We start from the raw sequence: 27,679 nt of genomic DNA on the forward strand, positions 1-27,679 counted from the left end.
CTTCCTCTTCACAAGCGATTCAACTTCTTTAGTAAACCACAGTTCCCTCCTTGACCACTTCCTCCCTGCCTGACAGGTACATATTTATCAAGGACACGCAGTACCCGTTCCTTGAACAAGCTCCACATTTCAATTGTGCCCATCCCTCGCAGTTTCCTTCCACATCCTATGCATCCTAAATCTCACCTAATTGCATCATAATTTCCTTTCCCCCAACTATAACTCTTGCCCTGCAGTATATACTTATCCCTTTCCACCGCTAATGTAAACATAACCGAACTGTGGTCACTATCAACAAAATGTTCACCTACCTCCAAATCTAACACCTGGCCTGGTTCATTACCCAGTACCGAATCCAAGGTGGCCTTGCTTCTTGTTGGCCTATCTACATATTGTGTCAGGAAACCCTCGTACACATTGGACAAAAACTGACCCATCTAAAGTACTCAAACTATAGCTTTTCTAGTCAATATTTGTAAAGTTAATGACCCCATAACAATTATCCTGTTACTTTCACTCCGATCCAGAATCATCTTTGCAATCCATTCCTCTACACCTCTGAAACTTTTCGGAGGCCTAAAGAAAACTCCCAACAGGTGACTTCTCCTTTCCTGTTTCTAACTTCAGCCCACACTACCTTAGTAAACAAGTCCTCGCCAAATGTCCTTTCTGCCACCATAATTCTGTCCCTGACTAACAATGCCACACCTTCCCCTTTTTTACCACTTTCCCTGATCTTACTGAAACATATAAACCTCGGAACCTGCAACAACCATTCCTGTCCCTGCTCTATCCATGTCTCCGAAACGGCCACAACATCGAAGTCCCAGGTATCAAGTTCACCCACCTTATTCCTGATGCTCCTGGCATTGCAGTAGACACACTTCAAACCACCTTCCTGCCTGCCGGTACACTCCTGCGACCTTAAAACCTTATTCATGATTTCACTGCTCTCAACCTCCTGTACACTGTAGCTACAATTCAGGTTCCCATCCCCCTGCTGAATTATTTTAAACCCTCCCGAAGAGCATTAGCAAATTTCCCCCCAGGATATTAGTTCAGGTGTAGACCATCCCATTTGTAGAGATCCCACCTACCCCAAAATGACCCCCAATTATCCAGGTATCTGAATCCCTCCCTCCTGCACCATCCCTGTAGCCAGGTGTTCAACTGCTCTCTCTCCCTATTCCTTTCCTCGCTAGTACGTGGCACGGGTAACAAACCAGAGATAACAACTCTGTTTGTTCTAGCTCTAAGCTTCCACCCTAACTCGCTGAATTTCTGCCTTACATCCCCATTCCTTTTCCTACCTATGTCTTTGGTGCCTATGTGGACCACAACTTGGGCTGGTTCCCCTCCCCCTTAAGGATCCCGAAAACACGATCTGAGACATCACGGATCCTAGCCCCTGGGAAACAACATACCAATCACGATTCTCTCTCATTCCCACAGAATCTCCTATCTGTCCCCCAAACTATGGAGTCCCCAATGACTAATGCTCTCCCCCCTTCCCTTCTGAGCAACAGGAGCACATTCTGTGCCAGAGACCTGTACCCCATTGCTTACCCCAGTAAGTCGTTCCCCCCCAACAATTTGCAAAACAGTATACTTGTTATACAGAGAAATGGCCACAAGGGATCACTGCACTGATTGCTTCTTACCCATTCTAACAGTCACCCAAGTATTCTCATTTCTAGGAGTAACTAGCTCCCTGTAGCTTTTTTCTATAACTGCCTTCCAAATGATCCAGAATTCATCCAGTTCCCTAACACGGGTTTCAAGGAGCTGGAATTGGGTGCACTTCCTGCAGGTGTACTCAGCTGGAGACACAAATGGTAGGGTGTTGGGGAGAGTTACATAACAAAGAGATCTAGGGTTACATGTTCATAGCTCCATGAAAGTGGAGTTACAGGTGGACAGAGTGGTGAAGAAGGCATTCAGCATGCTTGGTTTCATTGGTCAGAGCATTGAATACAGGAATTGAGATGTCTTGTTGAAGTTGTACAAGACATTGGTAAGGCCATGCTTGGAGTACTGTGTACAGTTCTGGTCACCCCATTATAGAAACGATATTATTAAACGAGAAAAAAAAAGAGTGCAGGAACAATTTACAAGGATGTTACTGGGACTTGATGATGAGTTATAAGAGAGGCTGGATAGACTGGGACTTTTTCCTCTGGAATGTAGAAGGCTGTGGGGTGATCTTATGGAAGTCTATAAAATAATGAGGGGCATAGATCAGCTAGATAGTCAATATCTTTTCCCAAAGGTAGGAGAGTCTAAAACTAGAGGGCATAGGTTTAAAGTGAGAGGGGAGGAATACAAAAGTGTCCAGAAGGGCATTTTTTTCCACGCAGAGGGTGGTGAGTGTCTGGGACAAGCTGCCAGAGATAGTAGTAGAGGCAGATACAATTTTTCTTTCAAAAAGCATGTAGACAGTTACATGGGTAAGATGGATATAGAGGGATATGGTCCAGATGCAAGCAATTGGGATTAGCTTAGGGGTTTAAAAGGGTGGCATGAACAAGTTGCGCCAAAGGGCCTATGTCCATGCTGTAAACCTCAATGACTCTATAGGTGCTGCCTGAGCTGCTGAGTATGTTCAGCATTTTTATTTCAATATTTTGTGCACCTCTGCCAAATCTCCGCTTAGTTTTCTCTGTTGTGAGCACAACTTCTGCTTAACCAGTCTCTCCATGTGACGAAAGCCCTTCTTCCCTGATACCACTTTAGCATATTTCTTTTGCACCCACTTGGAAAATTTGACATCCTTTTTAAAATATGATGTCTACAATTCAACACAATACTAACAGAGCTTTATAAAAGTTTAGCCTTACTTCTTTGCTTTTATTTTTAAAAAATGTTGGAAATATATTTTCCAGGTAGCATCTTGGAGAGAGCAAGAGTTAATATTTCAGGTTGCTCAACAGAGCTATTAGAAATATTATTTGTTTAAGTAAATGGGGTTGGGTGAACGGTGGAAAATTAACAGGGTGTTAAGGTAGAAAACAAGAGAGGTTAAATGACAAAAAGGTTGGTATCTGCAAGTCCAAATGGAGTGATAATAGGACAAGTAAAGAAACAAAAAAATGTGTCTAGAGGTGATGTGAATGGCAGAATGATGAACAGTTGCCATCCAAAAGCAAAACCAAGGGAAAAATAAAACCAAAACTTGCAAGGAAAAAGGATAATAAGTGAGGGCAGAGATCAGTCTGAAATTGTTGAACTCAACGTTGAAGTTAGAATGCTGTAGAACAGTGGTGCCCAAGACATTGATTACAGTCGACTGATGGATTGCAAACTAGATTTAAGTAGATTAAAATGAATAACAATGTTGCTATGTCCCATCCACAAGTAGTACTGCAGCTTTGCGTGATCTGGCTGTAGGTGGCAGCAGTGAGCATGTGGCAGAAACTGTAAGTGATACCAATTGTGCCTGGGGGAAGAAATCTCATGAAACCTGGCCCCAGTGGCTACCATGTTGTAATCTGCTCTAGCCTTAGAGATCAGGGCAGGGGAGGGAGATGGGGGGGCAGTAGACCTTGGAGGGTAAACAGACTTGACTGGAGGAGAGGGGAGACAGGGGTGGCAACCTGAGGCAGATCAAGCTACCCAGGAGATGGGGAGTTAGCAGACAGTGCCTGTCAACCTGCCTGATGTGTGGAATGAGAAATTGGAAATGCAGCAAGTGGAGAGAAGGGGTTTGTCTCAAAAGGAGAGGGGGCCAACACTTCTAATAGTAACACTTCAATGTTTCACTCCCCATTCACCCACAGTACCCCTCAACACTACCCAACCTTCTCCACCCTCTCACAGCACCCAAGCTGCAGCTGCTCAAGTTTGATAGCTACGCTGTACATTTTTAAAAACTGTTGATACCATAGCAACCGTCTGCAGTCTTTGTCAAAGGCAGCAATTCAACTTAAGCGAGAGGCTGCATTTATCCAGACACAGCAGTTGTCACAATTAAAATTATCGGATTTACTTTACCCAACTTGTTTTTTATTTCAGGGTTAGGATCTTAGATCCAAGTACCAAGACGCCTAAAATTTGCCATTTTCATAATCATATGCTCAAGTATTCTTAGTGCATTTTTGTTCTTTTTATCCACAGGCAGGCAGTATTTCGTATACAACAAAAAAGCAGAAAATTCTGGAAAATAACAGCAAACTGACAGCATCTGGAGAGAGAGAACAGAGCTAACATTGATTCAGGATGACCTTTCACCAGGCAAGATTTATACTAGTGAAGGGTTGGGGGGGGGGGGGGGGGGGGAACAGGTGGAGGAGGCTGTAATTGATAGGAATGACAAAAGGCAAAAAGACAAAAGGAATGTGAACGGTGATAAAGGCTGAGAATGGTGCTAAGAATGATCCTTAAGAGATCGGAATGTGTAAATGGCAGAACAAAAGTGCAGTGTAGGGATGTGGCAGAGGGTTGGAGGAGAAAAAGATGGAAATTGAGATGTTAGAAGTGGAAAAATAACAATAAGAATATAAAGTAATAAGAATGGATGATTAAGGTGAAAATAAGGAATGAAATAAAATAAATGGAGATGGTGCGAAAGTGGAGGAGAGAGTTCATGCTCTGAAGTTGTTGAACTCGATGTTCAGTCCAGAAGGCTGTAATCAGAAGGACCAATTGGAAGATGAGGTGCTATTGTTCCAGTTTATATTGGGTTTTGCTGTAATATTGCAAAAGGCCAAGGATGGACTTGTGGGCAGGAGAACAGGGTGGTATGTTGAAATGACAAGCAACAGGAAGGTCTGGGTCTATATTTGCAACATGTTTGAATGTCTCCGTGAGGGAGTGGGTAAACCACACTGGTGGATAATGTTAGGATGACTATCAAAGATCTCAAGTCACTAAAGTCTGCACACCCCTGCTGTAGCGTGCCTAATTGAAAGAGAAGATGCTGTTCCACAAAAACTTACATTGACCTTCAGTAGAATTGCAGGAGGCCATTGACAGAGGTCAGCATAAGAGCAGATGGTGAGAATTATAATTATAGGCAACCAAAAGTTCAGGTTCATGTCTGAAGACAAAACGCAAACGTTCTGCAAATTAGTCACCCGTTCCGCATTTCTTCTCAGTGTAGAGCAAACCATGTGGTGAGCAAAGAAGAGTATACAAAACTGAAAGAAGGGCACATAAATTGCTGCTTCACCTGGAAGGATCTTTTTGGGCCTAATATGGTGAGGAGACAGTGGCTAAAATGGTAGCTGTTGTATGTCCAATGGTTGTGTGGAAAATACAGTGGGAAAGAGGAGTGGACCAGGGTGGTTTGCAGGAATGGTTCCTCTGGAATGTTGGAAGGGGAAGGAATTGTAATGTAACACACCAGAGGCGGCAGAAATAATCCATTCAGAACAGAGATTGATTGGGTGGGTGGATAAAGAGAATCCTATTTGGTTCTCAAAGGTAGAGTAAGGGATGAAAGCAGAAGTGCTGGAAATGGGACAGATGTGGTAAAGGGTCCCGTCAACTAGGGTGAGGGTGGAGAATCCTCGGTCGTGGAAGAAGGAAGAAGTATATGAAGTGCTAGTGGTGTGAAATGTTGCTTCATAACAGATGAGATGGAGAAACTGGCAGAATTGAATCCTTACTGAAAGCAAAATGTAAGGAAGTGCCTTCATTGCTTTTGTACTTTGTTTCTCAATTAATGTAGCCAAGGACCCTACGTTTCAACAGGTGTGCTGTCAGGGTGAGATGTCTGGTAGAGGTAAAGATGGGAAAGGTCTTGGCAAACAGTGCCAAACAGCACCAGAAAGTTTTCCATAATAACATTTAGGGAATAACTAAACCTGCTATCCATCGGCTCGCTTGGCGTTAAGCACATTTCAGACCTTATCTACGAAGAAACCTGTGGTGTCCTGAAGATTTTTTTGAAGAACATCATTTGGGACTTGGTCACATACATCGAACACGCCAAACGCAAGACTGTTACTGCTATGGATGTTGTGTGCCTGAAACGCCAAGGACAAACCCTCTATGGTTTTGGTGATTGAAAACTTAAGGGAAAATATTTCAACAGGCTTCTCAACTTTCCCTGCCAACTTCATATGTGCCCATGCAACCTAACTCTCTTCCTACACCCCTTTAAAACCCAAGTTCATATGGCCTCATTATTCTTACTAAATAAAGTGTTTCACACTTCTGAGCTAATTTCATCTGCCTTATGTCTCCCCATTTTGCCTGTCTATATTCTCCTGTAGTCTGTCACTACGATCCTCATTATTTCAGAATTTTCTAACATCTGCAAACTCTGAAATTATACCCAAGTCCAAGTCATTTATATTAAAAATGGCAGGGCTTCACTGGGTACACAGTATTCTGTGTACTTCCCTCCAGTCTGATAAACTATGGTTCATCACTATTACAAAAGCAAAACACTGCAGATGCTGGAAATCTATAATAAAAACAGATAACACTGAAATACTCAGCAGGTAAAGCATCATGCATTTCAGTCTCGGGAAAAGGTGGTGGCGAGCCACCTTTTAAGTTGCTGTAGTCTGTGTGGTGTACCTACACCACAGTATTATTACAAAAGTGCCATGATTTTGATCCAGCAACAGTGAAGGAACAGTGATATAGTTCTCATTCAGGGTGCTTGCAGGTGATGTTCCGATGCATCTGCTGTCCTTGTCCTTATATGTGGCAGAGGTCATGGCTGTCAAAAGAGTCTTGGAGAACTGCTCAGTGCATCTTGCCAATGGTACACATTGTTGTCACTGTGTGTTGGTGTTTGTGGTGGAGGAGGAGGGAGTGACAGGGTGCCAATCAAGCAGGCTAGTTTTTCATGCATGTTGTCACATTCCTTCCTGACTTGCTTTGCAGATGGCAAACAGGTTTTGGGAAGTCAGATAAGCTACTTGTGGCAGAATTCCTAGCCTGTAACCTGCTCTTTTAGCCACATAAATGAATCAGAATCCTAAAGTGCAGAAGGAGCCTATTCAGCCCACCAAGTCAGCACCAGCCACAATCCAACCCAGGCCCTATTTCCATAACCCCCATGCATTTGCCCTAGCTAGTTCCCCGACACTAAGAGGCAGTTTAACATGGCCAATCTATCTAACCCACACGTCTTTGGACTATGGGAAACCCACACAGACACGGGGAGAATGTGCAAACTCCACACAGAGTGACCTGAGCCCAGAATCGAACCAGGTCCCTGGTGCTGTGAGGCAGCAGTGCTAACCACTGTGGCTGGTCCAGTTCAGTCTCTGGTCAATGGTAACCCTCATGATGTTGATAAAAGGGAAATTCAGTAAGGTTAATGGCCAGGGGAGATGATCATTGTCTGGCACTTGGGTTGCACATGTTACTTGCCAGTTACCAACTCAAGTCTGAATATGGAAATGGACTTCAATTTCTGAGGAGCCACAATGACATTTGTGCAATCATCAGTGAACTTCCTCACCTCTGACTTTATGATGGAGGAATGGACACTGATGAAGCAAGTTGAAGATGGTTGGCCTAGGACATTATCCCGAGGAATTTTTTTCAGCAATGTCCTTGGACTGAGATGATTGACCTCCAATAACCACAACCTTTTTTCTTTGTGCTAGATACAACTCTAATCAGTGCTGCCTTAATGTTAAGGGTAATCATTCTCACCTCATCTTGAGTTCTGATTTTTTTGTCAATGCTGTACCAAGGCTGCAGTAAGGTCAGCAAAGTGGCCTTGAAAGAACTTAATTGAGCATTAGTGAGCAGGTTATTGCTGTGTAAATGTCGCTCGATAGCACTGTTGACAATATCTTTCATCACTTGGCTGATGATAGAAGACAGACTGATGAACTGGTAATTGGCTGGTTTGTTTTCATCCTACTTTTTTGTGTTCAGGATATCCTTGGGCAGTCTTCCACATTGTCAGGTAGATGCCAATGTTGTAACTTCGCACCCTTGATCTTTGGAGCACAAACCAAGCCTTTACAGATCCCAGTTCTGCCTGTCCTCTGCTTCACATTTTATGCCACATAGCCATCCCAGGCATAAACTAAATTACAATACACAAGGGCAGGTACATCATGAAATACATCAACAATTACTGCCTGTCATGTTTGAAACTGAAAGAAAGGTGGAAAATTGAATTCAACATGTCTATTTTGGAATTTGTAATTGTGAAATTATCAATTGCATTATAAAGACTTAATTAATATGAAACCGGCAATCAGCCAATACCACTCACTCTGCAACAGGACAGCAAACAGTTCCACGCCATTCAGTAACTAATACAGACATCTCAGCAGTATTGCAAATAGCCCCTGCATCTTCCTGAAATATTTAAATGCACTAAATCCAGCAAATGGGTTAGGGATACAGGTAGGAAGCAAATGGAAATCTACTCACCTCCCCTTTCAATTAGGCAGATTTGCTGCAACTGCAGCAGTATGGACAATTTTGGATACCCTTCCCTTTGAGAAGGCTGGTTATGAAAAGGGGACAAAACAGATATGGTAAGAAAATACCAGTGTGGAGAGGCTAGAAAAATCAGATGCTTCCAATTAAAAAAAATGTTAAGGAAGATTTGATTGAGTGGACCAAATAAAGAGAATAAATCCATTCTATTGGTTAGTGAATGGCTAACTGAAGAGCACAAATTTAAGTTCACCAAAAGAATAAAAAGAAAGATCGGGAGAATTTTGTTTTATAGAGGAAGTGCCCAAAATTAAAGCTTTAAAGAGGTTAATAATAGATAAGTTATTGCTAAAGAAATAGAAGGGGATATGTTAAGGGCAAGGGCACTCTATGTAGGTACAAAAAGCAAAATGCTAAATTAGATGATGATAGTGTCCTCATGTTTGCTGAAGCATTAAAGATTCCTAACAAACGACAGAACGAATTCTAGTCTAGTTGAAATTTAAGTGAAAAAAATAAAAGCATTAAAATATATTTTAATTTTTCAGAGATCAATTTCACAAGTTAAACACAAGCATGTATTTTTTAATGTTTTAAAATTGTCCAAATCTGTGCTGCAAGAGCACATGGCAAAAAAATGTCTCAAACACCACATGCCTAATTATTTAAACAGTTTTTTTTCCCCCCACATACACGACGTTCTAAGTGTTGCAGATCTGCTAGACTTACTTCACGGACAGCCAGAATTCTAGCAGTAGTTACAGTTGGGTTAAATTCAATGGTCATTAGACAACAGAGGTCTACCAGCTCCTGTTGGCATTTTTGCAATCCTACAGTTACCTTTTGCTGTTGGTTGGGACATTTTATTGAGTCTCTCATTTCAGCCACTGAGAAGCCAATTAAGCTTCTCAAAATATCATTACCAAGTTCTACATCCATATAGGCAGTACCATCTGATATTCTCGCTTTAATACTCCATCGACCACCATTACTTGAAAGTTTATTTAGTAAAGTAACAATGAAGCCTTTGATTTGTATCACAGTTATTACTTCAAGTTTCTTATCTAAGAGAATATTTAAGTATGTAAATGGTGGAGAGTTCAATTCTACAGATCTACCACTGAACTTTATTCTATTTATACTGCTTTTTCTGACACAGTCCAGTTGAAAACTGCCTTCATTGCTGGAGGGACCTGAAATTGCTGCAGACATGGTACACTGGTTTTCAGATTTAGTATCATGCTTTGGTCTATTGTCAAAGGACTGGTACGGTGCTAAAGATTTACACTGTTCATATTCCAGTTCCATAGTGAAAATATTTGTATTTCTTCTTTCCACAGGATTAATGCTTGTTTTTTTCAGGGAATCATGAGATTTTTGAGCATTTGAGTTACTTAGCATGGAACGTGGCCCTGCATTTTCACCACTTCCAAGATGTTTAACTTGACTTTTTAAGCTACAGCCAGAAGAATTATCAGCAGTATTTACATTTTGCTCCTTGCTTGGACTGGATCTGCTGCTTGTTGATTCTGCAACATGGTGTGTATCACTTGTCTGAGGTTCCTCTATTAAGGATTTGAGAGATTTTGAGGACTGGATCATTGCTCCATCAGTCTCAATTTCTGCCGTCATTTCATCCTGCAGGAATAAATCATCATCCAGTTCATCCAAGGGAAACTCGTCAAAATCCTCATCGTTAAAATCTAATAATTCTCTATTTTCACTTGGAAATTCTCTAGACATTTCTGGAGTCTGGGACTCTATACTTTGCCACCTGCTATTTAAAGCACTGGTTTGAGCTGGTGTGCAATTTGGAATACTGAGTGAAGTATCAGTTTTACTACAATACCCACTTTCAGAATCCATTCTGGATTCTAAAACTAGATCATCTTCATCAAAACCAGCCAATAGCTCATCATCTGAAGGTCCCAAAAGCTGAGGTATCTCATTAATCATGTCAGCTCTATTGTGATCATTATTATTCATTCTAGTTACAACAGTGTCACATGGTTCCCCAATTAACCTCGCAAGTATTCTCACTTGGGAGTTTTCTTCAACAAGAGATTCTACTTCACCTCCTAGCACCCTCACATTTTCAGGTTTAAGCAGCAGAACTCCTAATCGGCAGGTGATATTGCCCTGCAACAACACTTTTATGCCTGGTGAAAGGTCACTATTGAGAGCAGGAATCGGCTGGTACTCCATACCTTGGAGCTCCTGGACACCATCTGTTAATTGCAGCATCAACATTCGGGTTGGTTTTATTTCCCAAGATCTTTGGGATATTTGTGTTGACGTTACGTGTTCGTTAGTGGTGTCCTTTCCCCTGATTTTTTGCAGTTGGCTGTATGCAGCTTGACTGACATCAACTAAAGAATCAATCTGTAAGCAGTAAAATCCACTAAGCTCACATTTTTGAGTTTCCGAGATTCCAAGTGGCAAAACTGGGTGCTCCAGATCTCGGAGATCAGTAAGAAGCCATTGCTCAAAAACCTGCTTGTTGATTTGGGCCTGTGTTAAAGCAGCACCTTGGTTCTCCTGTTGAATCCACTCTACACACGCTTGAAGCCAATGTGAAGGAACTTTGAGGTGCCACGTTGCTTCCAGCCAAGTTTCAATTCTTGCAGAAATCATTTTGATTCTCTAAATTTCATTTAGTGGTCTTAAATTCAATAATAAAACCTAAAAAAAACCACAAAACAAGGTATTTGCATTGTTTTAAATATTAATTGCTACATTTCAATATCCTATTTACAGCTACTTGGTCTTTAGTCTAGCATCCAACAACATCTTCCAAACCCATGACCTCTACTCCCCCAGAAGAGTAAGGGCAGCAGGCTAAGGATATAAGGTAAAGCAACTTAGGGTTAACCTAATCCACAAAAACTGTAATGATTCAAGAGTCATCAGCTCACCACCAGCTTCTCAAGGGCAATTAGGGACATTCAATAAATATGATCATAAGAGCATAAGAAATAGGAGGAATAGGCCATCTAGCCCCTCAAGCCTGCCCCACCATTCAATAAGATCATGGCTGATTTGATAATGGTTCAGTTCCACTTACCCGCCTGCTCCCCATAACCCTTAATTCCCTTGCACGTCAAAAATCTACCTGTGACTTAAACACATTTAACGAGGTCGCCTCCACTGCTTCAATGGGCAGAGAATTCCAAAGATTCACTACCCTCTGGGAGAAGAAGTTCCTCCTCAACTCTGTTCTAAATTGACCCCCCCTTATTTTGAGGCTGTGCTGTCTAGTTCTTGTTTCCATTCCAAGTGGAAATAATCTCTCTGCTTCTCCCCTGTCTAGCCCCTTCATTATCTTAAATGTCTCTATAAGATCTCTCCTCAGCCTTCTAAACTCCAATGAGAACAGGCCCAGTCTACTCGATCCCTCTTCATAAGCTAAGCCTCTCATCTCCGAAAATCAACCTGGTGAACTTTCTCTGCAAATCATGCCAGCAGCATCATCCACTTCCCAAGAACTAATAAAGAAAAACACTGCTTATATTCACCTATACAGCTGCATACCTTGCAAAAACATATAATTGGCAACAAGAAATAGAAACATGCTCAAAATTCAGCAGTCTGTACCCTGCTAAATATTACACTAATAATTGGCTATTAAGGACTTTGGGCTTCAAAAGAACAAGAGGTACTATATAAAAATACTTTTTTCCTTATGTTCCATTTGCATCATCCTTGCTTAACTATTATGGTCATATGTTCCCACGACATTGAGTTTAAGTTCTTTGGCTCCACTCAAATCATTCCTGGATAAAGTGGACATGGGGATAATGATTCCATTAGTAAGTGAAACTAGTATCCAAGGGCACAGCCTCAGAATAAATCCCTTTAGAACTGAGACAAGGAGAAATTTCTTCAGTCAGAGGATGGTGAATTTATGGAAGGCTGTGACAGCCAGGTTATTGAATATATTTAAGACAGAGATAGATAGGTTCTTAATTGGCAAGGGGATCAAAGGTTATGGGGAAAAGGCAGGAAAATGGGATTGAGAAACTTATCAGCCATGATAGAATGGTGGAGCAGACTCGATGGAACAAATAGCCCAATTCTGCTCCTCTATCTTATGGTCTTATTCCAATTTCACACATAATTTCCCCATTTAAAAATCTCGTCCTTTTAAAATAAGTTTTCAGACACCTTACCCTCCATGGAACAGTGTCTGCCCATTTTGTATTTTGGCATTTTGTTTTCTACTGATTTTCTTGTAAGGTACCTTCAGACATTTTCCATAGATGATGTTATTAGTGTCCCAATTACAAACTTTGGCCAACTTGACATCAAAACAATATTTTACAACGCAACATTCCCAACTTTAATATATCTCATGTTGTGGTTAACCACTACAGAATACTTCTGCTGTACATATTTTGCCCCACTCCCCCATTGAGTACCATTCACCCACTACTCTTGCCTATTGAGACACTTTCCCTTTTGTTAACTCATTGAGCATTAAGCATTGCCTGGATAGAAAAGAAAATCTCAAGGGTGATGACAGGAACACACATCCCTTTCTGAACTTATACAAAACAAGCAAAAACAAATATTACCAAACTACAATTCCCCTAGCATGAATTTCCCCTTCAGCTTTCTTCATATGGATGGCGTGGTGGCATAGTGGTTAGCAATGCTGCCTCACAGCAGCAGGGGCCCCAGGTCAATTCTTGGCTAGGGTCACTGTGCAGAGTCTGCTTGTTCTCCCTGTCTCTGTGTGGATTTCCTCCGGTTTCCTCCAAAAGATGTGCTGATTAGGTGCATTGGCCATTCAAAATTCTCCCTTCATATACTTGAACGAGCCCTGGAGCATGTCAACTAGGATTTTCACAGTAACTTCATTGCATGTTAATGCAAGTCTATTTGTGACACTAATAAATAAACTTTAAACACAAGCAATACTTGCTTTCAGGTAGTAAAGGTGAACTTTAACCCATGGCACCTCAGAAGTTCTTTGTTGCACTCAATTGAAAATTCTTACACTCCAGTCTAAGACCTCCCATGATCTTGTCCCACACCTGATATTACAAATTTTTCCTCGATTGGTAGCACCACCAACTGTGACCAGTGGCATTTAAAAACAGACCATTACTTGCAAAAGTTCAGATCCTGAGTACTTTTTTTGAAAGTTGATTAACTATTTCACATAGTACAAAAATATTATTTTTAAATATTTCTAAAACAGGCAGGCCTTAGCAACAAACATTATACAAAGTATTGTTAGAAAGGAATAAAAACGAAATACAGGCGTGCTAGAAATCTGAAACGTAAACAGAAAATGCTGGAATTATTGAACAGGTCGGGCAGCATCTGTGGAGAGAGAAACAAAGTTTTCAGTCTGAAACTTTCTTCTTTACAGATGTCTGACTTGTTAACTTATTCCAACATGTTCTGTTTTCACCTCTGAAAGCTTGGTTCAAACAGAATTAAGAAAATCCACTTTTTAAAAAAAAAGCGATGGTTGTTGACAACTGTATAATAAGGTGAGCATGTGAGTTATGTTTAGAACCACTGGTACCATTAATGTGTTGAAACCCATAATGTGAGCTAATCGACTAGAACTCGAATGCATTAAAGGCCCACTGAGTACAGCTTCAAGAGTTCCCAACCAACAGACACCCCTTTGCGAATTCCATCCCTCACCCAGGAACAAAGAACAATCTTCCACAAACCTTGAACGCCAAGCCCGCTAAGGGTTCACTGAAGGAAAATCTGTTGAATTTTGTTAAATGAATGTGACTATGGACTGCACTCGCTGCACCTGGTGGAAAACTAGAGGAAATTCTGATTGAAGAGTGGACCAAAAGCAGGTAGTACAGTATTTTACTCCCCTGCTTTAATGACTAAGCAGACACTAAGATGCCGCCAGTCTGTGTGAGAGAACACGATATTTTATATGACACCATCCCCGGCCGAGGAAACCGCCAGCCCGCGCGCCCTGCGCACCGCCCACACGGACAGATATCGCGATATCTCGCAGTTCTTCACCGTTTGGTCGTCGTTTAATGGTTTATTCGCCACAAATAAATTGACATAAAACAAAATCCGCTAGGAGACTACATTATCGAGGACCGGTCTCAATAATAAGCAGTTTTAAAGAATAATTGTTCAAAGAGTCCCAGCAGAAACTGTGTACATCGCATATTTTATATGATTTTTAATAAAAAAGGCGACGAGGGCGGCCGATGACGTATTTGATTGACGGGCGCCCTGACCAGTCGCCGCAGGACGTGTCTCGGGTTACGTCACCAGTCCGCGGGACGTAGCCGGCTCTGCGCCAATCAGTGACGGGTCCGGGGGAGTTGGGCGGGCCTTGCGCTCGCTGGTGTTTGTGGGTAAAGCAGTCGCTGCCACACCAGAGCGATCCATTTTGCTTTGCTTCTGTGGAAAGCTGAGCTCGGATTCTGTTCGCAGCCGTTAGCTTCGGTAAGGAAGCGGGCAGCTCGCCTATTACCGCGCTTCAATTCCCCTCCTCCTCCCCGAAAAATGATATATGTTGCGCGCTGTAGTAAGGAGGGGAAAAAAGATTAGTTTTTTAAAATAAATGGCAAGTTATTGAGAGCAGCACATTTTGTCGTTGGTGTGGAAGCTGTGGGATGGGGGGGAGGGAGGTGTGGAAGACATTTTTCTCCACTGTCCGCTAGTTTTCTCGGATATTTGGAAGGTGGCCCGATAGTGAAAGTCAGTTTTATTTTAAAAAAACAAAACGAGTTTGCCTCCTGTCCGGCCAGCGCACACAGGCGCCCGGCAGTGCGGGCCTACTTGGAGTCGCCCTGCGTGATTGTGGCCTTGTAAAACGCTGCTGCCGTTTGCCGGCTCTAGATTCTTTGTCGAGTCACGGGATAAATGGCGGCGGTTTCTATCCGCCCTGCTTCCCCTCCCCCTCAGAAAAGGAAGAGGCAATCGATCGCGAGTCTCCTGGCGTGCCGACCTCGCCGCCGCCATTTTAGGGATGGTTTGTTGTTCCGAATGGCGGCTGCGTTCCAGAAGCGCTTCGGTTCCTTACTTCTCTAGTGACGGGAGGAAGGATGGGAGAGCAACGGGGCAGCCAGGGGATGGCATGGTGGCTCGAGCCGCAGCCTTTATTAATCCCCTTATTGGGCGCATTTCGCTGTCTCATCACATCGGCCATTTTAAGGCGCTGTGTTGCAGTTTTGACGGCAGCGGGGTTACTCGGCGCATGTTCGCAGCAACATTCACCCACCCCTCCGACACAGGGCCCGGGATGATGGGAGGCGCAGTAACTCCCTGTGGCATTTTCTCGCCAGCCTCGTATTTGTTCAAGTGCCAGACTGGATGGGGCCATTAATCTGCCACTGTTGTTAACAATTGCCATCCTTGTATGTTACAGGTTCTGAGGTGTTCCCGCTCCATTTGCTTCATGGTGGCGCTCGAGTGGCCGGATTTCATCCGACACGCGCTTTTTGTTTCGCCCACGTGTTGCTTTGTATTTAACCGGGTTAAAATTCACCCCATCTCCTCTTTACTATTCGCTGTGATCAATAAATCTGATGTTTTAGAGATGTTGAAATGAAGCGCACGCTATCCAAAGAGCGGACCATAATCTTAGTAGTACCCTCTGCTAGTTGATAAAACTTAACTGAGCTCAGCATGTTGCGTATATCGTACCTTAGTGTCCAGATGATTTTGAGGTGATTTGGATGTTATGTCGAAAGAGGAATATGAGGAAAAGGATTTGTAGGCTGGTGAAGTGAGCGGGGTAGTGCAGTGGATTAGTGTGGTTTCGAGTTGAGGTTTAGCCTGCAGATCTAATTTCAAACAAAATCTAATTTCTAAATATGAAAGTAATATATATTGTCCTGCAGCTAAGGGAGTGACATTACAAGGACACGGTGGTGTCAATAGAGTGACTAACCTGTTTAATGTTTAAATAAATACCCTCAATGGAAGCAGTAAATGACGCACAAAAATGCTATTCAGTTTCCAGTTGTGATCTATCGAAACAAAAGCATCTACCATCCATTAAAAGCTGCATGCCTGTTGGAAAGTGGCTGTGCTTCCAACTTTTTTTTACAATGTTCTGGGGGTGATTTAAGATTATACAGAATATTCTATGCTCATTTCATTGCCCATAGGTAAATGTGTATGTAGTAATAGTAGTAGAAGTACTACTGCCTGCCTGCCTCCCTGAGAGGGAGCACCTGGACCCCACCCTCCCTCGTTCCCTTTCTGTCTGTCCCCCAGTAGTCAGGGTGGAAACACCATCTCCCCCCCCCCCCCCCTGCCGTGCCAAACCATAAAGGCCAGAGAGGCCCCTTGGGCAACACTCCCTACACCACCTCTCCACCGAAAAACAAGACCAGTGCAAACCTTCACTTTTGGGACGGTTGGGACAGATTTTAAATAATGACAGAAGAGTGGAGAAAAATCTATGGAAGTCTCTCCCACTACGTGACATTGCCACCTAATTTTTCAACTCTTGCAGTCATCTCATTTCTGTAGTTTAATGCCAGTTAGTGATTGGAGCTATATCCATCCTCTGAACTTGTTCTTCCACTGAGTAATTTCAGATTTTCTCACTTAATCCAAAGAAAAGCTACCACCCTGGGTAACCGCGTGGAATACTCATTCTATTCCTGCAGCAACTCGTGACCATAACAATGTTATTTCCTTCTGTCATTCTCAATTCAAACTTTATCTCATGTTTCTGAATGGATTTCCGTTTTCTCCACTTCTATCTTGATGCAACTCGCCTCAATGATGTTTGTTTTCCTTCACTGTCATTGATAAAGCCCTTTGTTGTGTACAACCCATCTCCTGCATATCTCTGGCATTCAAAGGAATTGTCCTTGGTATCAACGAATCTCCATAGTGTAGCGGTGGCCATTTGGCCCATCGAGTCTGCACCAACAATATCACCCAGGCCCTATGCCCATAATCCCATGTATTTATTCAGCTAATCCCACTGATGCTGAGGGGCAATTTAGCATGGCCATTCAATCTAACTGGTACATCTTTGGACTAGATGGAAACCCACACAGATATGGAGAACATGCAGACTCTGCATAGGCAGTTGCAAGCTGGGAATCAAACACAGGCCCGTGGCGTTGATGCAGCAGTGTTAACCACTGCCACTGTCGTGCTTGTTTTCTAAAAAGACCATTCTGCCATAACATCCTAATCTGCTTCTCGGACCTCACTGACACCGTGTCCCCTTGCTGTATCATGACAAAGTGTAACATATGACCTTGTATCCCTTCGTCCCTCCCTCAGTCTGTTTAATAGAGCATATTTGCTGCTTGCAGTGCTGTCTTCTACATGTCCACTCACATAACACCTTTGCTCAGTCCACTTGAGCTTGCCATTTTAGTTCACCTTGTTCTCAGGTTCACATTTCTCTCCTTGGCCTGCCATGTTTTAGCTCCATCCTCTGTTGCGGAACGGAACTTATCTTCCAGTTAGGCTTCTTGCAGTCTTCTAGCCTCTTCTGTTTAACAATTCTGGGTCATGAACCTTGTTTCTCCCTTTGTTTTCCCATGCGTTGGTTTAAATCTCAATTTCTACCCTATCCAAGATGTATCTTCCCTCTTTTCACATTTCTACCCTCCTTCAGTCCTGAAGAATGAATTGGACTCTAAATCTTTCTTCATACTAAATGTTTCCTGTGTTTTTTGTTTCATCTTGTCCTTCTGGACTGGTTTTAAAGTTGAACTTGAGTGAATGATGTTGGATTTGAGAATCTTCAGTGTTATCCTTTATCAGATGTTCTAACAAATGTACAGTGGCAAATTCATTTAGGCTGCTGGGGGGGTTAGTGGAGATGGTGAACCTTTAGTTTATTCATCCCATCGGTCTCAACTGTTTTTGTTTTAAAGCGGTCTAAAATTGATGCTTGGAGATTAGGTTATGCAGCTTTGAGAACATAAATGTTTTGAAGTGTTTGAGTTAATATTTTCACCATTCCCTTGTAAAAGGCTAGTCCAAAGTGAGTCTCTTCGTACTGACGTGGAGTTCAGTTTTTTTAGCAGTAGTTGATTACTGAATTGTATGAGATTATTGAATGCAATCTTATAAAATTGTCAAATTTAGTGATTATATTAGGAGGATTGACTTGGGTTTATTTAGCAAATGGGTATTTACTAATTTTGAAAATAATTTTGTCTTACAGACTAGCTGCATAAGTTTTGCATATTGTTTGCCATTCTTGACATCTAAAATGGAGACTGATCAGCAAGACATCAAATATAACAGCCCAGAGACCAACGGTAGTAGTCTTAGCCCTGGTTCTTGTATGTTTTGCTTTTTTTTGCATTTCTTGTATTATATAGTTGTCACAAGAATATTAGTATTTAGTTCTGTGCTTTGTTTCCTTAGATTATAATGTCATGAACTGTGATTTTTCCCGATGTATTTTTAATTGTTCTTTTCCTTCAGAAACAGTATTTTACAGAGCAGTCTTGAATGAAAATACTTAACTGGTTTGTCAACAAAGACTGGGAATATTATCTCCATGTTTATAGGAAAGAAAATTGGGTTGTGCAGAGCTATTTAATGGATTGGCTAGAGACCAGAGCATGGTAACAAACATTTTCCTCATTATACTCATGAGGCCATTTCATCTTCCTTTTTGGATTTGGTTTCTTACTTCATGCCATTGCTCCTGTCCGCAAGGTGTGCAAATGTATATTTCCCAGATCCATAGCCTTCCATACTGCAAATCTTCTTGTATCCTCTTAAGTTACTGCTCTGCTCCTCTAACAGGAGCAACAGAAACTGCAAGCAGCTTTTTGAGGGCCATTATCCATCAAGGTTGACTTTCCTGTACTCCAGTCCATCCTCAATCCCCATCTGCATGAATTGATTTGGCTTGTTTACTAGCTATCATTTTCAGAAATAAGTCATCCTGTATTTACATTGGTATAGGCTCATGGTCTAATATCTCTGGCATCAGCTCCATTTACTAAAGTGGTCTTGCATGTCTTTTAAATTCCAAACTTGCTGCTGGCCTTGTATCCTCCAGAACTTTCATTGTCCAAGTAGTGTTCTTGGCATCAAATCGTCCTTGGATCGCTGATCCTTCTGAAATGTAATTTTTAGCTAGATTGCCTTTGGCTAATCACCCTTTCAAAGTTTAAACATGTCTAGCCAGTGGGATGTAGCTTTGGATAAAATTCTGCAGATGTGGGTCAATGGGGTGCAACTTTGACCCATGTCTGCAGAATTTTACCCAATCACTCCCAGTTAAGACACTATCTCAATTAATTGCTTGTATATAAGAGTATGCCTTGAAGATGTAACTTGTTTTCTCTCCACAGTCAAATAACTAGTTTCTATTGTCTTTTCATTTTACACAAGTTTGAATTTTTCTGATAGCTAGAATTACATGTAAAGTATACATCGGTATTTAGTTTTTAAAGTAATCTTACCTAGTTTTAGGGAATAATTCAGTAACAGCTGTAATCAGTGAGAACAAATTGCATTTGGTTTTGGTTCTGGATATGCATTCTCCAGGTTGGATTATTGAACATTGTGATGCACAGAAGGTAAGTGGGAAAGTGAAGAATTCCATGATGCATTGCTGTAGATTTTTGTCCTAAGTTGCTTTTAACTAAATGTTACCAGATTGTGCCAACCAGGGTGCGACTGAAGGACTGAATTGCCAACTGTTATTCTAGGGAGATTATTCTGAAGCTAAGATTTAGTGTGCCAACAATATTTATAAAGCTTGATATTTTTAAAAAAAACACGCAAAACTTTCAGGCAAACGTCCTGCTGAGGACCATGATGGAGAACAAGCCTTTAAGCGGTCTCGGAATAACGACCAGTGTGTGGAACTACGGCTTCTGTTGCAGAGTAAGGTGAGAATATTTTTCTGGTTTCTATTAATGGGTAACTAGAATCAGACTTAAAATATTCTTCTTAAAATCTGAATGTCACTTTAGAATGTGCTTAAGCGTTTAATGAAGATTGCTTAGAGCTTGACTTTGATTTGTTTTTAAGAATGCTGGTGCAGTAATTGGGAAAGGTGGCAAAAACATCAAGTCATTGCGTACAGACGTGAGTATACATCTATAGTGTAGGTTAAAATTTATTTAGATCTAGCACTTTGTTTAAGTTGATAATTGTCATGCTAACTAAGTACAATTAGAGCAATGTTCTGAATGTATTGCTAGACAGTCACTGAAACTATGGACATATTTTAAGATTAGTTAATTATACTGTTCTGGGAGGACAGCCATTTGTAATGTGTAATCTTATTTCTCTACAATTATGACTGGGTTAGATTTGAGGAGATGTCAATCACTTTTTAAATTAGGATTCCGTTTTAAATTTATCATAGTTGAGTGTCTTTAAGGTGTCCATAACTGTAACAATCCTTAATTTCAGCATATCCTATTTTGTGAACTACGATATTAAATGGAGAAACATTGCAGGTGGCTAGTGTAATCCAGAGTTTCCCAGAGTAGAACTTAAATTTTTTTTAAAGATGTCCATCTGTTCTTACTTCAACAGCTATACAGATGTACGTGAAGGACAAAGACTGCTTTATGTAAAGAAGAATGCTTGATATGAAATTGGGTATAGAACAGTGTTAACTATGTTTCCATAGATGGGAGGCAATGTTTTGAGAAAATAAAGTTGAACAGAATTGTAATTTTTATATTAGCCAGCATAAATAGATGCCCTGTAGCAGTTCAGGTTAATGTTAATTTCATTCAGAAGTGATTATTTGTAGTTATTTCCCTTAAGCTGAAATATTATTTAAATTAACTACTGTTGTTTGTTCTAAAAATGTAGTTATGAAGTGCCTCCATTGTTGTATAGAGTCTTCAGAAGTCTTTACAGAGGATATATAGAGTGATGAGAATAGATTTTATAATATCATTCAATTAAAATTTACTCCTTTTCCCCCCTCTTCCCTCTCCTTGTTTTTTTGGCCATTTATCTCCGTTGCCCTTGTACTGGATCGACATGTTCCCTGCGTTGCCCATCATGACGTTGACCCATCTGCCCCTTGAACGCCCATCTGAATACCCTGGTTGGCTATGCCCATAATGTGCTCAAATGCCAATGGGCACCAATACCTGAACTTCACTGAATGCCCTTGCCCAATGCCAACAACCACGAACGCCTTTGTGACCAATGCAGTACAATGCCAGTGTATCAGTCCCAGACAGCAGTGGCCCCGAGCGGTATGTCCCAACAGTTTATGACTCACTGCCTGATTAGAACGAGGAATTGTATCTATATAACCTGAATTTGTTGTTATTAATTAGTAGTCCCTTATAGAAAGTGTACTGTTTTCAAGTTATTTTCTGTCTATTTTCCCCATTAAGTCTTTTGTGGCTGGTCTTTATTACGTGAGTTGCCCACCCAGAGCAATCCACTAATTCATTTTAATGGAAGGAGCACAGCTTCAAGTGTTGCATATTTGCTGCATTTTAAATCATTTGTTAAATCTGTCTTTCTTGCACTATCCTTGTGGCCCACCTTGCTCCCCACATTTGCCTATCATAGTCTTACAAGCTAACTTTTCGTCACCCTTCACTTTTTCATTTGTTCTGTCTCATTGTTCTTTTCCTTTTTTATTATTTTGTATTTGGTTTCCTGCAGGGGCATAGTAGTGCTGTTTCCACAACTAGTTTCTTAACCTTTCTCCAAATTTGTCAAACACCTTTTTTAATACTGTTCTCCATGATACTCACATACTTCTGCTTTTGCCTATGAGAAGGTGTGCCAAAATTGCTAATATTTCCAGGGGTTTCTCAAATTGCTGGTGGTGGGGACGAATGATTTTTTTCCACTTTTCTGCTCAGCTGTACGTCGTTTTTTCTTGCCCACTTAATCTGAGCCCTTCCAGTTACCCATTTTTCCAAAGCTGTCTTAATTTGAAATGTTAATTCGTTAAATTGCATGTTTACTAGTAAATATTTAATGGGGGTTTACTAAATACTTGCGTAAAATTTATTTTTAAATGTTATGTACTTAATGCTTTGTTTCAGAACGCTATGAATGGCTTACTCACTGATTTTTGTTTCCTTTCTCCTTAAATTGTCAATGGTTTTAAAAAAAATTTGGCAGCATATTGAGTATAAATGCGGATATTGAAACGATTGGTGATATATTATCGAAGATCATTCCAACTTTGGAAGAGGTGAGTTGTGTTCTTTTTTTAATTGGTTACGATCTACATGAAATGTGGCCTTGCTAACAATTGAGCTATGTGGTCAGCCCACAACTCAAGTTTAAATTGGATGAGATTGTTGTATAGGGAATAAGTAACGCAGTTCAAGAATTTTATGCTTCTGTTGTTCAACTTTTGACCTTACAGTATCAACACTATAAAGGAAAGGACTTTGATTGTGAACTAAGAATGTTGGTTCATCAGAGCCAGGCTGGAAGCATCATTGGTGTCAAGGGAGTAAAGATTAAGGAGCTGAGAGAGGTAAGCCCATCTTGCATTAAAATTTGGTTCTGATTGCTTAGTGAATATTTTGTAAATGGCCAGATCCATGTTTACCTGAACCTGTTGTTGTTTCCAGCATTAAATTCCTGCAAGCCCTCTGGATTCACTGAAATGCATGTTAATTCTAAAGCTGCCTGGTAAGGCAGTTAAGATTAAGGTGTTAGTCTTTTTTTTGTCTTTATCTAGCGCAACTTTTTGAGTAGACTAGAATTAACCAACCGAGCTGTATCCCTCCATACTCCAATTGTCCAACTGTCTAAATCTGTTTTTGAAGAGTAATTTTGGTATTGACATAACTATTTCCTTTTTGATGCCAGAGCACGCAGACAACTATTAAACTGTTTCAGGAATGTTGTCCTCATTCAACTGATCGAGTGGTTCTGCTTGGAGGTAAACCTGACCGAGTGGTTGAGTGCATCAAGATCATCCTGGGATTGTTGGCAGAGGTTGGTACTTATTTTCTGTCTTTGTGCATCTTGAGATTGTAATGATGGAAGATTTTGCATCCCTCAGCTAATTTCTGATATGTTAAGGCTTTATTGGCCTTACATAGATTGGTAATTGCTCATGTTTTAAGTTGAATAAAACGTTAACATCAGTGGATATCTTGAGCTATACTAGCAGGATGAGTAACATCTTTTCTTTTTGTCTCAAGTCTCCTGTCAAGGGACGTGCACAGCCATATGATCCGAATTTCTATGATGAAACCTATGATTATGGTGGATTTACAATGATGTTTGATGACAGAGGAAGGCGTCCTGTTCCCTTTCAAATGCGTGGCAGAGGTGGCCCTCATCCTCCTTCACCTGGATATGAGCGCAGGGGTCCTATGGGAATTTCAGGCAGAGGCCGTCCCATGCCCCCACCCAGAAGAGATGCTTATGATGACATGAGCCCACCAACCCGTAGGGGTCCACCACCTCTGCCTCGTGCTGGAAGAGGTGGCAGGGGCCGTATCCTGCCTCCCCCACCTCCACCTAGAGGGTGAGTTTGAAGTGTTGCCACCAAATCTGAAAAGCAACTCTTCGAGATTGTGAGCCATGTGTTTTCTTCCAGTGGTGTAAGATGTTCTATCAATTGATGGTTATTAAATGTACAACTGCCTTTGTATGACTCATTTGGGTGTATTTAGGATGCTGTTTTTAAATTGACAATTCTAGACAAATGTAGAATTGCAATCAACAAAATTGCTTCGAGTGGATTAATTTCATCAGTTGAGTGTCACCTGGACTTGTTTACTTGCACAGAACAAAAGTGGCTGAGGGCATAATTTAGATGGAATTGCTTGTCATGTTGTACTTGCAACAAATATTCAGTAAGGATAATTGGCTGGAAGTAATTTTAAATTGCTCTATTTCAGAAGTAAAATTAGTCCATAGTCTTTGCTATATTGGACAACAGGCTGTACCATCCTGACTTGCCAAAGTAGTCTGGATTTGGGGCAGTTGCTGTGTTTACAAATAGCTCCTATTTCATTGTAGTGACCGTACTCTCTATGGCAGGAACAGAATGAACGATCGCTATGATGGAATGGTAAGTTGACTATAATTTTGTTTTAAATTTTACTAACATCCCCATAATGGGGAAGGTTAGAATCTTTAATGCTAATGCAGTTATATGCAAATGGCTGTAAAATCGGTTGTTAAATTTGGGATGAGTGAAATGCCACTGAATTACTTGCACTTTTTTCCTACCTACTTCTCAAATGTTACTTTGCCTGACCGCACTTAAATAGGCTAATGCATGTGCTGCTTACACTAACCATACAATATTGTGGGGCCAATCCATCTTGGGTTTTATTTTCTTGTACCTTACAATCTGCAAGGCTTGATACTCTTTATTCATAATTATGGTTAGATTTGGAGATAATCATAATCTGATGATTCAAGATTTTCATTCCAACATATTAAGATCTGTTTTCTTGTCCTTTCCTCATCCTTGTGAGCAGGGTGCTTCTGGATATGGTAAGTTTGCTGTGTTCAACTATTGAAGTAATTACATACACAAATTTGACTAGATTCACTTAATTCATGAGTAATGCGTGTTTTTGGTTTTCAGGTAACCGTGGTGGATATGGAGATTTGGGAGGCCCAATCATTACTACACAAGTCACAATCCCCAAAGATGTAAGATTATTTTAGATTTGTTTATAAATTCTTAAATTCTGAGTATTTGGTGCAATCATTTTTAACCTGTCAACCTTGCTCAGAATTGTCTTTCGTACTCCCAGAAATGAGGATTCTGGTTGTAGATCCCCTTTTTTGCTGGGGAGTTTTTTGCATCTCCTAGGAGCTCCACAAGTTCAAAGACACAGTTGTCATGAGAATGCATTTAAGTTGGATAAAGATTTCTTCTCTGTATTTGATCTTTGGCTTGCATCATTTATCCATGTTGTTACACTAAATCCAAAATTGCAAGTCATGGCTGTGGCACTCCTTTTTAATTGGACCATTTAGTGCTGATTCAGAAATAAGTACTTGCACATTAACTACAAGCTTCAATTTCTTTTTCTTTTTTAACAGCTGGCTGGTTCTATAATTGGTAAAGGAGGTCAGAGAATTAAGCAAATCCGTCATGAATCTGGAGCATCCATCAAGATTGATGAACCCCTTGAAGGCTCTGAGGATCGTATAATCACAATTACAGGCACACAGGACCAGATCCAGAATGCACAGTATCTGCTGCAGAACAGGCAAGTAGTAATAATGGGTGTTTTAAACTGTTTCATATAGCAGCTAAATTGGCTTCCTCTTGTCTTTCCATCTGCTGGGCTGTGATTATTAAGCATCCTTGATTAAGTTTTAAATGTTCTGAAATTGATCTTTAAAAAATATTTAAACTTGTTTCACTGGCAACTAATTCCACAAATGGTATCTGCTGTTTTTAAGTGTTTGTTTAAAAATTTGCAGTTTATGAATAGTAACTGATTCTACTTGTGGAAAAACTTCTAATTCTAATGTTATTGAGAAGTATAGAAGATCAGTCAACTTGGATTGTGGTCTGGTTCTGTGTGGAAGACTAGTGATTTTGTTGTTTTTGACACTTGGATTGACAACAAATCACAGTCTGCCATATAGCGCGGATCATATCTCTCCTGAAAGTTCTATTCAATCTTTACTTTCAGTAAATTTTTTAGTTCTGCAACAGCAAACTACCATTTTCTGTTATCTTTAAGTTGAAACAATTCTGTGCTGTTTGTTGTGTGTACAAGCTTTGATTAAAATTTTAGTGCTGGGTCGAATTGATCTGCACTTGCACCTGAACATTCATTGAAAAAAATTGTTTGGTCAAATTAGTTTATTTTTTTTTACCTGGTTTCTCCCCAGTGCAGCTACAGCAGCCGCTTTGCGCTCTTAAGCTGACCCGTGCGTTCAGATACCGCAGCTCCACACGAGAAAAGGTCAGTTTGGTAGTGGGAACGTTTTTGTTTTGGTGGTGGAAAGGGTCATTTTGGGGAATTGAATTTATACACAATTGGGTGTGCAATATTGCTGATAACCTCTGAAGGCAAAGATTTCCTTTAGAAGTTCAAAATATCAAACTTTCGACCCAGCACTAGTGAATTGCTCAAATTGCATGTCTTGAAAGCACAGTATTTTATATAGATATATTAAATGGTGTTGGAAAATGTTCTGACCAAATCTTAATGACCAGAACTAATTTTGCAAACCTGTTGTAGTAAATTGAGTTTAAAATGTAAACATGCGGGTTGGAGGCTTGATTTTTTTGGGGGGGCGGGGGGGGTGGTTTACACTTAACTAGGAAGTGGTTTGGGTCAAAGTAAGTGGAGGGATTTATTGTCTTTAACTAACTTGTACTATCTATGTTTTTATAAAATTGAAACGTTTTCAAAATATTCTGTGCTTTCCCTTCACAGTGTGAGGCAGTACTCTGGGCACTTCTTGTAAAACAAAAAAGCGGAGAAGATTGAAGGAATACATCAATGCTTTTTTGTCACTGCTTTTGTTTGAAGAGCCAACATTCCTCTGCTTACATAGATCACACTGGGAGCATAGATCATATTCTGCTTTTCTTCATTTGTCATGTTTTAATTAGTAAACCTTAGCACAGCTTAGACAGTTTAAAAATTTCTGACAGTGACAGTGGATTCTGGGTTTTATGTTTTGTTCTAAATGTTTCAGTGGTTTATTGTATTTCCTGTAATATGGTAACATTAAGATGTACACTGTTTATGGACAATAGTACTGGTAGTTTAAATGTGCCAGATCCATTCAGTAAATGTGCAGAATGCAATCTTGTTTTGTAAGGAACATTTTATGGTTTTTAAAATAAACTAGGTAAACTAAACTTGTGTATTTGCTTGAGGATGACTTCTTCCTCACACTTTTGCTAGCTGAGAAGAAAAGCAGTGAGCAAAAGTTGACTCGGCAATGCAACTGGATGGATCCCTATCCCTGCTTAGCCATTTTTATTTGGAATGATAGCTAGAATTGCTTCTACTCACAAGAATTGTCTTCCACTGATGCTCTAATATTAAATGTTATCCTAGTTTGCTCAGAACTATTAAAATGTCTCCACTGAGATCCTTTAAGCATTTCACTGTAACCTATGCAAATTGCTACCACTGTATCAGATGTCTGGAGTAACTGAATAGCTGAGCCTTCAAGTGAACTAGTCCAGTGTTGTAATTGATTAAAACTGCCAGAGGTACAAAGTGGGATTTGTAACTTCTTAACTAGCTTGCAGAGAGATTGTAACAGTTACGATTAAAAGTCATTGTATGAGGGTTGCAGTTGTCCCAAGGAGCTGCCTGGATTGGATAAATGTTTTCATTTTGTTGACATGATCAGAATTGCAACCAACAATTACCATAAACAGTTGTAGTAGCCACCACACACAGCTGTCATCAAG

The 27,679-nt window shown here is 40.6% G+C and overlaps 2 protein-coding genes across 9 annotated transcripts in view; one reads left to right on the forward strand and one right to left on the reverse strand.

The window, feature by feature from the left end:
* The window catches only part of rmi1 (RMI1, RecQ mediated genome instability 1, homolog (S. cerevisiae)), a 37,636-nt gene extending 23,149 nt beyond the window's left edge, over window positions 1–14,487 (reverse strand). Inside the window, exons 1-3 of one of the 2 annotated variants that reach the window (XR_013886706.1) lie at window positions 14,052–14,487; window positions 9,850–11,043; window positions 8,353–8,428 (exon numbers count right to left, since the gene is read on the reverse strand). Coding sequence is in view for 1 of the 2 variants with exons in the window: in XM_080189679.1 (XP_080045805.1) it covers window positions 9,019–10,995 (1,977 nt within the window). In the remaining variant the exon portion in view is untranslated. Of the gene's footprint in view, window positions 1–8,352; window positions 8,429–8,913; window positions 11,044–14,051 lie in introns of those variants that run through there. The other variant, XM_080189679.1, reaches the window with a different exon arrangement.
* Window positions 14,488–14,690: 203 nt separating this feature from the next.
* hnrnpk (heterogeneous nuclear ribonucleoprotein K) lies at window positions 14,691–27,115 on the forward strand. 7 transcript variants are annotated; one of them, XM_080188836.1, is made up of 15 exons: window positions 14,691–14,805; window positions 18,509–18,629; window positions 20,101–20,198; window positions 20,341–20,397; window positions 21,490–21,533; window positions 22,423–22,495; window positions 22,673–22,786; window positions 23,125–23,253; window positions 23,463–23,791; window positions 24,289–24,340; window positions 24,756–24,771; window positions 24,866–24,933; window positions 25,330–25,499; window positions 26,134–26,207; window positions 26,685–27,115. In XM_080188836.1, the coding sequence occupies exons 2-14, from the start codon at window positions 18,557–18,559 to the stop codon at window positions 26,162–26,164; spliced, it is 1,254 nt and encodes a 417-aa protein (XP_080044962.1). In that variant the 5' UTR covers window positions 14,691–14,805; window positions 18,509–18,556; the 3' UTR covers window positions 26,165–26,207; window positions 26,685–27,115. The 7 variants fall into 7 exon arrangements, with proteins under 7 accessions (XP_080044962.1, XP_080044960.1, XP_080044961.1 ...); XM_080188834.1 differs by having other exon boundaries at window positions 22,423–22,494; window positions 22,663–22,786; XM_080188835.1 differs by having other exon boundaries at window positions 22,423–22,494; window positions 22,663–22,786; window positions 26,139–26,207.
* The last annotated feature ends 564 nt before the right edge of the window (window positions 27,116–27,679 follow it).

This window comes from Carcharhinus amblyrhynchos, chromosome 5, assembly GCF_965287045.1.
Source record: "Carcharhinus amblyrhynchos chromosome 5, sCarAmb.v2.hapA, whole genome shotgun sequence".
In the NCBI taxonomy this organism is placed as follows: Eukaryota; Metazoa; Chordata; class Chondrichthyes; order Carcharhiniformes; family Carcharhinidae; genus Carcharhinus; species Carcharhinus amblyrhynchos.